This window comes from Protopterus annectens, chromosome 1.part2 (genome assembly GCF_019279795.1).
Source record: "Protopterus annectens isolate FY-2018-M chromosome 1.part2, PAN1.0, whole genome shotgun sequence".
NCBI classification, from domain to species: domain Eukaryota; kingdom Metazoa; phylum Chordata; order Ceratodontiformes; family Protopteridae; genus Protopterus; species Protopterus annectens.
The window spans coordinates 657194639-657208294 of NC_056727.1; the positions used below are offsets into that span (position 1 = coordinate 657194639).

Sequence of the window (13656 nt, forward strand, 5' to 3'; positions counted from 1 at the left end):
ATTTCATAAAACTGTGTGCAGCAATGCCACGCAGTGCACCAAATGAGGTGCACAGAACCTCCACATGTTCTGGGATTTCAGTAGCAGCGGTAAAAGGACTTGACTCTTGCTTAAGTTCATAGTAATATGAAAGGCATGGCAGATTTCCATGTTGGGTTCAATAATAGTTCTGATATCCAGAAAGACCAGACATTTGAATGTTCTCTCTTGAAAGAATTGTGAAACGTTCAGCAATGCTCTTGTGGTGTGTTTTTCAGTTGTGTTCATAGTTAATAAAGAAATATATGCACCAGGAACTTTCTGGTTCTAAACTGTAGAGGTTTGCAAGGGACTAGTCCCTGAAAGGTTACTAGTAGGGCTTGTACGAGGTGAATAGAAACCTTCAAATGTGCTGCTGCTTTTCATCATGGTCTGTTGCTGTTGCCCAGTTTGAGACCTGTCCACAATTACCATAGCATGGAAGCAGAGTAATTACTTCAACAGCGGAATGTCGCTGGGGGGGGGTGTTAAGACAAACCGAGAGATTAAGATAGTCTGGATAGATTGATAGAATCTGTTCCTTTGTGGGGGGGGGGGGGTAAATGTAGAAAGCTGCCCCTGCCAAAAGAAAATGGTGCATATTCTGGATTTAGATTAAATGGATGTAATGGCAGAAGTAGAAAAGATGGTTCCTTTCTGTTTAGTGTGGGGAAAATTTGACATTTATTTACAAAATGCATGCTTCCATATTGTCCATGGATTACCTGAAAGTATTCCCCTTTAGTCACTGCAGGCAGCCCTGGGGATCCTCACACACTGCTTCTGCAGCTTGCGACTTGAAATGCTGTAACAAACCTAGATTCCTCCCACCAAAGGATAGAATTTATTTATTTTTTGGCATGACATGCAGGGTTTTTGAGACCATTCCAGAAATGGAACTTCCTACTTAACTATAAGCAGGCACCTATAAGGTTTATTTTTCTGTCATATCTGCTTGTTATGCCAGTCTCTGTGGTCTTCTCAAACAGCGCCACTCTCCTCCAAAGGAAAATAGCCAGTGCAGAGGGTAACACCTTTCTGTTCACATTGGCCAACCTATTAGTGACGGTGTCTTAAGGAGCGCAACTTTGAGGTGCTAGGATGCACTGAAGGTTGGCTGTCAAAAAGAGGATCTCTTCTAGGAACCTCAGACAGATCCGTACCTCAGACAGATCCATACCTCAGTTTTATGTTGTGGAAAGTTCTTAATCTTTGAGACGGCTTTTCTAATCATAAGATGCTTTCCTAAAAGACTTTTATCGCCACTCGCCTACTGTTTCAGTTAGTTAAATGTCTAGCATTTGTTTTCATTTGTAGTTAATGTACACATTGGTAACTGCTGAAAAATGTATCCATCTAATTTTAAACCCGTTTTTCCTTCACTAGATTATCATGATGGTTGGCTTGCCTGGTGCTGGGAAGACTACTTGGGCTTTAAAACATGCTGCTGAAAGTCCTGGAAATTACAACATTCTTGGGACAAACACAATCATGGACAAGATGATGGTAAGCCTAATTTTAAGTGGTAGAAGTTTTGTCTTGCAGCTCCATGGTGTGGGGGTTTCATGGTGTGGGGGTTTCATCTTCACCTTCATCTCTGGTCACAGTTCTTTCTTTCTGCATGGGTACTTGTTCCAAAACCATTTTGGTTGACTCCTTGTTTGCATTGCTCTCCATCCTTAGCCCTGCAGAATGGTCTGGTGTTTCAGCCCAACTGTCTCACCCCCTTGTATGATGTCCATTCAGTGCTTGTGTTGGTCAGCACCAAAAGTAGTACATTTTTGAGAGAGTCCATTGGACAGGAGTATCTCTACATAATCTTCCCTTCCCCCTTAATTTCACTTCTTGGCTGTAGAGCAATGTTGAGTACTTAATGAGCTTAATAGCCATTCTATGTCCACCCTTAGAGGTGGCGTGAAGAGTTGGGCAAGTGTAGGCAGAGGTGGCGTGAAGAGTTGGGCAAGTATAGGCAGACAAAGTCTTGTCTGTGGTGGTCCTCTACAGATTCCTTCACACTTTTTGGGGCATCTGATGCCTTCACACTTTTTGGGGCATCTGATGCCTTCACACTTTTTGGGGCATCTGATGCCTTCACACTTTTTGGGGCATCTGATGCCTTCACACTTTTTGGGGCATCTGATGCCTGTAGGTATTGTAGTTTTTTAGTTTCTCAAGGAACTGTGCAAAAATGTATGCCTACTTTTGTGATTCCATGACCTTTGAAGACCGTCCCTGTGAACTGCTGCGTTTCCACCAAGATATTTGTATGCCATGCAATTTAAAACGAGGAGCTGCTTTCTTCGTCTTGTTTCTTAGCCATTGATTTCTCCTTTCCAGGTGATTTATGACATTTGGAGCATTGTAAACAAATTATCGGTTCTCAAATTTTAGAAATTCTGTGGTCAGCAACTTAATTATGCGTGTCGAGGCTTTTTCTACTGAGCTCCAGCTGTTCTTTCAGACATTGAGCAGCTCTTAAGGTAAAGACAAGAATGGCTATAACTCTTAAAAGCTTGACTGATAGTTTTGCAAGCATTGTTTCACGTGTGCTGTTCCCATGGGCAGATTTCAGTAGCCTAGATAAAGCAATGCACATCAAGGACACTGAGCAGGGAGCAAGTAGCCTTGGCATCACTGCCCTTTAGAAGCCATTCTTTTTAGAGAATGACAAAACTACCATTATAGCAAAAAGTCTCTAAGGTGCTGCTGCTCAGTGCTAGGAGCGCAAGCAAAAAAAAAAATTTTTCTGCACCCGACAAGCCCTCTCTGAATGGAAAAATGTAGACAGCTGTGCGGTTACTGAGATATGGCTAACCCCTTCAAAATACTCCAAGGTTACAGTGCCTTCCACACTGTACAACAGGACAGACTGGGACTAAAGGTGTGGGTGTCTTCCCTTGTGGCAACAAATCACCTCTGACTACTGTGTTCTTTCAGTTGTGGAAAAAGGGTATTTTATGACTTTGCAGGAAAGACCTTCTCCAAAAGGCATTCCCCTCCCTCCAAGAAACAAAATCCACCTCATAACCTCAGGACATTCAGGATTTACTCTTAAGGAACTATAGAGAGGGTCCCTCCAGGTCGAGGTTTTTATTCCAGGCTGTTCTGGTCCACAAAGAGGATGGCCCTGGACCTGTCTCTTCTAAATCCCTTTCTGCATGTACCTTCCTTTATGGTATCCCCCTACAAACCTTTCGTCCACTTTTGACAGTGCCTTCATGGCCACTTTGGACCTGAAGGAGGCATACCTTCACATTCCCATCCACCCAGACTACAAGTTCTGTATTTTGCTGTGCCATCCTCTCATGCAGTTTACTGCCTTGCCATTTGTAAATACCCTTGGTGTTTTAGATGAGCCAAAATGTCTAGCCCTAGTAGTAGTTTTCTGCAAAACAAAAGGCATACAGATCTTACCATACTTGGCAACCTCCTCAACCTGGCAGAGGAAGCAAGTACTCTACAGAGATTCCTCCAGTTCATCATTGCCTTCTAGGAAGTCTGGGTTTCACAGTCAATCTACCAAAGTCCTCCCTTACTCCCTTCCCTCTCCTGGCTTGTTAAACTTGATTTCTGTATTAGTAGCTGTATTTAGAGCACAACCAAAAGCCGTTTGCTGAATTTCCTGTTTGCACTTAATTTTAAATCGTTTTTTTCTTAAAACTTGCATATTTTCTGTCCTTGACCTAGCACTCTTGTGTGGGGTCATTTACTGCACTGTTATAACTTGATATTACTTGTGAACCTCTGCTATCTCTGTAAAAAACAAAAACAACAAAAAAAAATCTTGCTTTTTCCCACTTTTCTGAGAGTTAAAAGTTCAGTTACAGGCTTGCTGTTCCTGAACTGTTTGAAAGTTTCTGTGAGGCCATTTTTGCTTGGGCTGAAGGAGGGTCTCTGTGTTCATCAGTGGCAGTGACTAACATTGAGCAGCTTCCCTGCCCCCCAGAGAGGTGGTTACTGACTTGAAACTAGTTTTATTGGCCACTAGGGGTCATTTCCATAACTCCTTCATTTGTCCTCAGAGGAGTGGTTTAAGGCAGTAACTTGTAGTTTATTGGCCATTTTGGGTCATTTCCTGTCTTTTCCAGCCCCCTGCTATAAAGCACGCTTTAGCGCATTAGCTGATTTAGCCCGATTTAGCGGAGTTGCTACCGTTGCACACTAGGGCAGCGCCGGTTAAGCAGGTTTAAACTATTCGGCTACCTAAAGTCCACTCTTCAAATTTTCCCTTAAAACTACCTTCCTCGAACTATACTACTGATCTAATCAGCTTATCCTATAATTAAAAGATCATCTCTACTTGACTCCAAGTAGACTATTCTCTATCTGTTAAACGTAGCACTTGCTCCTACAGTACTTATTACCTTGATACGGCACTCTTGTCATAGATAGTACCCAAAAAGGCAACCCCCCATTTCTCGGTCACCCACGTCCCCCGGAATCTTTTTAAAGTTTTTTTTGTCTATTCCTTCTAGCATGTCGAGGGATCAGTTGCTAGTGTCCTCTCCTGCTCAGCTTGTTAACCTGGGAATATTGAGGCAATGTTACAATTGCCTCATGTACACAGACAACCCTCTCCTCCTCCCACAAAACACAAATACATGCGAGAGATGCAACTATACGGCCAAACTGGAGGCTGAGCTCTCTCAACATAGGACTGGCAAGACCAGTCAGGAGGAGAAGGTTACCACACACACTATAGACCCAGTCTCACATAGTACCATTACAACCTCAAATCATACACATAAACACACAAAGACATACTCGAGGCTCTGATCAAAAATCTACCAAAACAGCAGAGGCCACCAAAGCAGACACCCAAACAACCACCACCTCAGAACACAACACCTGCAACACATAGACCTCACAGTCAGAGTGTCAAACAGTCACAGCCCTTAAGGCCAAACACAATGCCAGACACACTAGTCATTGGTGACTCCATAGTCAGACACACTGACGCCCCGCTCACCAGACTGAGTAAGGAGAAGGTCACAGTAAGCTGCCTGTCGGGTGCTAGAATCCGCCACATAACGCAAGCACTCAGGTCTCTCAACAGCAGGTACAAATATGACTCAGTCATTGTCCACGCTGGTGTAAACGACCTGAGACGCACCTCCTTGGACTACATGAAAAGAGACATTGAGGAGCTCTCTGATTATGTAGCCCAGGCAGGTATGACCCTGACCTTGAGCAGTATCCTACCTTCACCAAGAATGATGCCACAATACAGAGATAAGATGATCAGCTTTAACAATTGGCTTAAACACTGGTGTCATTCAAAGGGGATCCAGTGTCTGTCTGCCTGGGATGACATGCTGGACAAGCCACGCTGCTTCAAGGGACGGCTTGCACCTGTCACCCTGGGATTCGGATATTGGCAAAGGCTCTTGCCACCCCATAGTGCCTTTTTAGGCAAGGCTCAAATTCTAAACCTACCACCCTAGAACACAAAATAGGAAAAAAAGGGTAATGCTGCTCAATGCCAGAAGTCTAAATCTCAAAATGCACGCACTCGAGGCCCTTCTCAGTATGGAGAACATCGATGTCTGTGCTGTGACAGAAACCTGGTTCAAGGCTCCTGAGAGCACCCCAGCGCTATCAGGTTTTACCTCATATCATGCTCCGCCCCAAAATCCGGACAATACCAAGAAAGGAGGGTATCCATATTCATCAAGGACACCCACACCTCAAGACTGGTGGCAATGCACGATGCATCGGAGACCATCCAGGTGCAATTAACCATAGGCAAGACTGCTCTGCAAATTGTAGCATGTTACAGGCCACCCTCACAAACTCAGGAACCTCACATGGCCTTCCTGAAAACACTAGAGGGGATAAATGTATCACCAAACACCATCATACTAGGTGACTTCAATTACCCTAATATAGACTGGGAACACTACTCAAGCCCAAACACCCTAGCCCAAAAGTTCCTGGAATTCATAAACTCAAATGCCATGGAACAGTCACCATCCCCACAAGAGGAGATAACATACTTGATCTCATCATCACGAACATGGGAGCACAATGTTCAACACTGGAGGTGTACCCCTCACTGGTGAGATCAGACCACAAACTAATCTCGCTGGAGGTCCTCATCCCACCCCCACCTGAAATAAAAAAGACCACAGTAAAGAACTTCTCAAAAGCCGACTTCACACTTCTAAAGACTAGTGTGGTCTCCTTTAAGGCCCCCGTGCCGGCGGAAAACAGTACTCAAGCCGCTGAATCACTTACAAATGCCTTCTACCAGCACCTGCAGGACTGCATGGATAAGGCAATCCCAAGCAAAACAAAGACTCTTTGTACCAAAGGCAAGCGCCCAGTCTGGTGGACCCCAGCCATAAACAAACTCTACAACAAAAGGAGGAAGCTACTACAAGATAGAGCAAAATCCTTAAAAGGTAAGACACCCTTGATCACTATAAGTAAAAACTAAGAGCTCTCATAAAATCATCCAAAGCAAATTTCGAGAGAAAAATAGCTAAAGACTCAAAAGACAATCATAAGGCCTTCTTTAGCTATGTTAGAAACCTGGGAGGAAACTCCCAGATATGCTCAGAGCTAGTTCAAAATGATGTGAAGATTACTGATCCTACAGACATTGCCAACATACTGGCTGACAGGTTCAGTGCAAACTACCCTCCCCCAAAAGGAGAGATATCTATACCAAACGATTGCAGCCCCCAAACATCTCCAGCGCCCAAGTGAGAACTGCTCTCTCCAAAGCAAAAACACAGCATCCATGGGACCTGATGGTGTCCCCGGCTGTGTGCTCCATGAACTCAATGAGGAATTAAACCCACAGCTAGGACAGCTGTTTAATCAAAGTCTTACCTCTGGATACGCACTCCAGGAGTGGCGCACTGCAACTGTGGTACCACTTCACAAAGGCGGTGCCTCCACCGACCCTGGAAATTACCGGCCCATTAGCTTGACAAGCCTTATCTGCAAAGCCATGGAGAGGATCATAATGGACCTCATAAATAAAGACATAGGAATTTGCAGACTTTGGATCCAACCCAGTTTGGCTTTGTCAAAGGCAGATCATGCCTTTTAAACTTGGTTGACTTTTTCGAAACAGTCACCAAAGCCATTGATGAGGGAAAGGCAGTCCATACAGCCTACCTCGATCTGGCTAAGGCCTTCGATACAATACCCCACTCGGGTATCATTGAAAAACTCATCAGCTTAAATGTCAACCCATACATCACAAGATGGGTTGCAAACTGGCTGAGTGACAGAACCCACAGGGTCAGAGTTGCTGGCGCCAGACTCAAAGCCTGTCACAAGTGGTGTCCCACAGGGCTCAGTCCTGGGCCCACTCTTGTTTGGCATCTACTTTTCCGAAGTACAAGCAAACACAGGAGGGTTATGGCTGACAAAGTTTGCAGATGACTGCAAACTGGGCGCCATAGTAGAAAACACATCTAATACAGATATCCTTCAGAAGGGTCTCACAGAAACGGATAACTGGTGCCAGAGCCACGGCCTAAAGTTAAATGCCAAAAAATGCATAGTCATACCCTTCGGGAAAAACAAGGTTACCCCTAGCTACCAAATAGGTGGCAATCCACTGAGCACAGAAGAAGTTACCAGGGACCTGGGGACCCAGGTTGATAGTAGTCTGTCATTCGACACCCATGTAGCTAAAGTAGTTAGGAAGACCTTCTACATTGCCCACCTTATCATGAAGGGATTCTCATCTAGATCAAGGGAGGTCATAGTCTCCCTTTACTCATCACTCATCAGACCAATGATTGAGTACAATGCCCCATTCGAATGTATCTGACCCGACACTTGCAGCAGCTGGAGAGGCCACAAAAGTTCCTCACCAAAAGGATAAAGGGTCTCAAAATCTGTCCTATGCTGCCCGACTGAAAGAACTCCAGCTCTATTCAGTCGCTTACCGCTTGCTCAGAGGTGACCTTTGCCTAACATACAAGGCCATGTCAAACCCAGATTTGATGAATATGCTTCACCTCAAAAATCTAGATCCATCAGAGCCACAAGGGCGGGAGACTTAAACCTTGACACGGCTATTAATAGGACGTGCTGGAGGGATAGATTCATCACCCAAAGACTCCCTATGCTGTGGAACAAAATCCCGGTACATGTGAGGCAGAGTACCTCGCTGGCCTTGTTCAAGAGAAATCTTGACCAATGGATGGGAGATCACAGATAATACCCCAGGGATAACCTCAGTGTCACTGCTCGACAGAGGCACAGCAAAATAATGGGTATAGTTCCCCATACTAAAGGGGTGGCGTAAGCCACAAAACGATGGGCTAGGCTTGTAAATGCCCTCGGGCAGATAGCCTAGTATGAACCTATGAACCTATAAGACATCATTTTCTTGGGTTGCAGACTGTCATGAAGGCCATTCTCCCACTGGAAAAGATCACTTCTCTGACCACTTTTTCAGTATTTGCTCCTACTCAACTGCATTTCAAACAGGGAATTTCTTTTCCTACTAGGTCTGATGGCAGCCACTCTCCACATGCTGCTCCTTGCCAGACTACACATGAGGACGTTCCAGTGGTACTTGAATGTCTGATCCCAACACAACCACCCCCTAGACTTTCAGGTGCCCTTCCTCCCCTGCTTGAAAAGAAATAAGGTGGTGGATTCAGCAAATCCGCCTGAATCCAGGACTACCTTTACAAACCCTCAATGCAGTTCGGCGCATGTACACAAATGCCCCTGATCTGGGATAGGGTGCCAATATGAGTGGCCTAAGGTACAGGCTCAGTGGAAGTCTTGCTTCCAGAAAAAACACATCAGTGTAAGGGAAATGATTGCACTTCTAGCCCTGAAGGCATTCCTCCCTCTCCTACATCCACGTCCTCTCAAAGTCTTCACAGACAACACCAGTGCTGTGATACATGAACGAATACAGGGCAGCCCAGCTCCTACCTACTCTGCAGACTTGCCATACAAGCAGGGGAGCTGGCCAATTAACACTACAAGCAGTGTACATCTCATCACAGGACAAGTGACCAGGCAGATGCCCTCAGCAGGTTAGTGTCCTTAAGTCATGAATGGATGTTAGAGATGTCTTCCTAAACATGGTCCACCAGTGGGGCACACCTCAAATCTGTTGGCCCCCCCCAGAACAATTACAGCTCTTTGGTCAAGGTAAATTCTCACCACAAGCCTGGAGAGTGGATGCCTTCAGTTTCCTGGAAGGGGGTGTGTGTGTGTGTGTGTGTGTGTGTGTGTGTGTGTGTGTGTGTGTGTGTGTGTGTGTGTGTGTGTGTGTGTGTCCCAATACAGAAGGTCCTGTTGAAAATTTAGAGGGACAACTGGCGAAGGAAGCACTGGTCCCCCCCCCCTTATCATTCGCCAAGGGTAGTCATCACAATTTGTTTCACAAGGTGGACCTCGTCACTCAACGGAAGGCATTTCTCATCCTCCCACACTTGCAAGCCCTCAGTCTTAACCCTTTGGGTGATGAGCTTCTGATCCCTTTCAGACACCTTTTACTTAGAGGCCAAGTCATCTGTCCTTCAGGAGACTAGGAAACCTATTAGATTCCATTTAACAAATTGGAAACTGTTCTCCACCTGGTGTCTACAAAGGTTCCCCGGGCCTCTACTGAAAATGGAAATATATCCAGCTAGACTAGCCCGGTCAACAAATGTAAAATAAAATACACTGCTTTCAGACTACTGAAAATAGAAATATATCCAGCTAGACTAGCCCGGTCAACAAATGTAAAATAAAATACACTGCTTTCAGGCAGGTATACCACTAGTTTTGCCCTGTGTGTGTGAGCTTCTAAAGTCTGATCTTTCATATTCTTCTGTGAAAGTACATTTGTCTATTTCATCATGTTTACCTTTCTGTCCACCCCTATTGTCCAGATTGGAGGTGAAGCTCTTTCTCAAAGAGGTCCTACAGGCTGCCAAGGAAATCCATTTCTCACTGGGACCGGATTTTGGTCCAGATAAACTTATTACTACCCCCTTTGAACCAGCAGCTTCCACCACATTAGTGCACCTGGAAAACTATTTTGTTTGTAGCCCTTACTTCAGCCAGTAGGGTCTCTGGTACAAGCACTCATGGCCTCTCCACCTTACCTAATTTTTCATAAGGATTTGGGTCTCCTTCAAACTATCTCTTATAATCCATTTACCCACTACCTTTCCTTTGCCCCAGAATGACGGTGAGTGCTCCATTCCCTAGATGTTCACAGGCTACTGCGGTTCTATCTGGATAAGACTAAGGGCATCAAAGTTCAACCAGCTCTTTGTATCCTTTCACCCCAGGGCCCTGGGGAAAACAGTAATGAAACGAACCATATCCTCCTGGATCTCTAAAACTATATCCTTCTACTCCTTCCATGGTAAAGTTACCCCACACAGAGCCCATTGTAGTGCTGTGGCCTCCTGAAGGGCCTTCCTGAAAGGCCTTGATACAGTCACAATCCTAGAGGCAGCTACATGGATGTTCTTCGTGTTTCACTGTTGCAGTCATTAGATTTGGGTAATCTGCTAGCAGGTTGCCCTCAGTCTGCCTGAATTCCAAAGTCTTGGGTCGTGCGTTGGTTGCTGACTTCTCTTCCATGACGTCAGGGGTATAAAACATGCAGCAGACGCAGTTTTCTTTAGTCTTTCTTGCCCTGCGGAGCCCGAAGCACAAGCATTTCACAAGTGCCGGTCGTCTGACTACTTAAATATTCGTGTTTTGAGTTTCAGAACCGAAGTCTTCAATAAAGCCAAGTACCCTGTTGGGGGAAACTTTTTTTTCTTGCTTTTTACTGATGTCAGAAAAGGTTAATTGTATTACTTGTGGGAAGCAAATACCTCATGAGGATTTCCATTTGTACTGTATTCTTTGCCTAGGCCCAGATCACAACGTGCCTGGCTGTTTTGTGCTAGATTTAACCAACGCACTATAAGCGTCTGTATATTTTTGCATCCAAGTATTTTGGAAACATTTAATTATCCAGAGATGTCGTTGGATAGCGGTCCGACCACCGGAGTACATAAACCCGCAAAGAAAAGGACAAAAGCAGTCGAGATCCAAAACCGACAAAGCTTCTATGCCAGTCGCCGGTACTCGGTGAGGTGCTTTTGCAGCGCCTGATGCCCACTACCTTCAAGTTGCAGGCCTCTACCGACACCCATGTGGAGTCAGGCATGCCGCAAGATACTAAAGGTATTGGACCGGATGCATCTCCCTTGGATGGGTCCAGAGCCGCTGAGCAGGCACCGGCTTCTGAGGGTGTACTCTGACACCTCAACATTTTTATATCAAACCGAAAGCTGCAAAACCAAAGGCTAAGACACCTTCTAAAGCTAAAAACCAGACTCTTGAGCCACGTGCACAGGTCTCTGTCTCTATGCCTAAAAAAGATGATCAAAATGGCTGAAGACCTTATTACCTTGATCAGGGGTTCCCATCCCCCTCAAGATGAGGCCTAGGCAAGACACTGACTGTGAATCCTCGATCAGGTTTCTATTTTTTCTGATCAGGAATGGTCTTTGCCTCCCTATGAGGATTCTGATGCTGAGGAGTCTATTCCATCTGCATCTCCTCCTGAGGATTATTCATTTGGGGAAACCTTGTATACTTTGAGGGAGCATTTTCACCGAGTTGAGACTTCTCAATCTAAAAAGAGGCTCTGGGATTTCCTCCTCCTCCCCCAGCACAAGCCTTTAGCCTTTCCCCCCGTGTTAGACATTCTGGATGATGTTTTTTTTGGAGTCCAGCCTGATCCCCGACTCTTTACCTCCGGCTCCCAGTAAGCCTGACTGGTATTACAGGGTCCCTGACTTCTAAATTTTTATTTAGAAACCCTATTGCTGATCCTGAAACTATTTCACAGGGCCCAAAGGGAGTTAAGGCCTCAACAGAAAAAACCCTACCCCCTCTGACAGAGATTCTAGGGCACTGGACAGATGGGGGGATAAAAGGTTTATGTATCTGCAACCTTGGCAATCAGGGCCTTCAACAATCAATTTCATATGCTTGGGTACCAACAACATGTTATGGGATTGCTGAAACAGAATTATTTCAGTGAATGTGCAGAAAATAATGAATTACAGGAATTATTGCATGCAGCTGAACAAGATGGAAAGCATACTTTGCAATGTGGTTTTGATTCTTTAGAGGCCTCCTGCAGGGCCACAGTTACTGGATCTGTGATTAGGAGGCATGCTGGTTAAAGGAACAAAATTTGCCTGATCATGTTAAAGCTAAATTGCTAGATGCACCTTTACAGCATGATTCTCTGTTTGTATTAAGGCAGAAGAGGTTTTAAAGAAAATTGAAGACAAAGCAAAGTCTATGCAAACTGTTAAGATTTCTTACAAGTGCAACCACCAAATTCAGTAGACAATGGCCCACAAAAAAATGGTCCTTTCCTGTGTCAGAGCTCAAAGGGGCAAATCAGATGCCCTAAGGGTTCCAGGTACCAGGCTCATGACTCATACAGGTCAAAGCAATGGGGCGCATCCACCTCCAACTCTGGAGGAGATAAAGCACAAACTTACAGAAAGCAATCCCAATGACTTCCCCTCTGCCTACACCAAGCAATTATCTTTTGGCAGCACCCATAGGGGAAAAATTAGCACTTTTTGCTCAAAATTGGCAGTTAACCCAGGATTAGTGGGTGCTGTATCTTATCACAGGGATACAGATTCCATTTCCACACTCTGCCAATGACAGGTTGGCCAGACATGCCAAAAAACCAATGGGCAGAGGCTCATAAACAGGTTACGTCCCTCATGGATATGGGGGCCATTCAGAGACTGTAGCAGAACAGGAAAAAGGACAAGGTTTTTACTCTAGACTGTTCTTTGTATCCAGAAAGGACAAGGCCTGGCGGCCAATTCCCGATTTATCTTTTTTTTTCAACACATACCTGGACATTCCAAAATTCAAAATGCTCACTTTGCAACAGCTTCTGCCCATGCTAGGCAAGAATGCTTGGTTGGTGACTTTAGACTTGGCATACCTGCATGTCCCAATAAGACAGTCGTGCAGAAGATACCTCAGATTCAAGGCTGGCTTAATGCATTACCAATTCTCTGCACTGCCCTTTGGCTCATCTTCTGCGCCCAGGGTCTTTACAAAATGCCTGGCACCAGTAATTGCATTTTGCAGACAAAGTATTCAAATATATCCTTACTTGGACGACTTGTCTCATTCAAGCAGAGAACAAGGACACTCTTCTACGACACCTGGCATTTGTGAAAAGGCTTCTAACATGCCTAGGGTACACAGTAAACTAAAGTAAATCACAACTGGTACCCTCTCAAAAGATAACATTCCTGTGTGCAAGCTTGCATACAACTGCCCAGATGGCTTACTTCACGCCAGACAAAGGCAACTGACTACTTCAAACTGATTGCAACAAGAACCCAGTCTTCTGCAAGACCAATTCTGCAGGATCTGGGCTTCATGGCATCTTGCATCCTACATCCTACTAATTCCATATGCAAGAGTGTATATGAGGAAACTTCAATGGTACCTAAAAGGTTTTTATTGAGTCAACATTCACACAGTCTAGAAACAATGATTCCTCTCATCCCCTGCCTGCAACAGGAGTTTTTATGGTGGGCAAAGGCCTGTCACTAAAACATTGGACGGCCCTTCACCCTACCTCCTGCCAGCCAAACCTTAACAGAC

At 45.0% G+C, this 13656-nt stretch overlaps 1 protein-coding gene across 1 annotated transcript in view; it reads left to right on the top strand.

The window, feature by feature from the left end:
- Window positions 1-13656, top strand: part of HNRNPU (heterogeneous nuclear ribonucleoprotein U) — a 548643-nt gene that overhangs the window by 158816 nt on the left and 376171 nt on the right. Inside the window, exon 8 of the mRNA XM_044058137.1 lies at window positions 1405-1524. Coding sequence (XP_043914072.1) covers window positions 1405-1524 — 120 coding nt within the window. The remainder of the gene's footprint in view (window positions 1-1404; window positions 1525-13656) is intronic.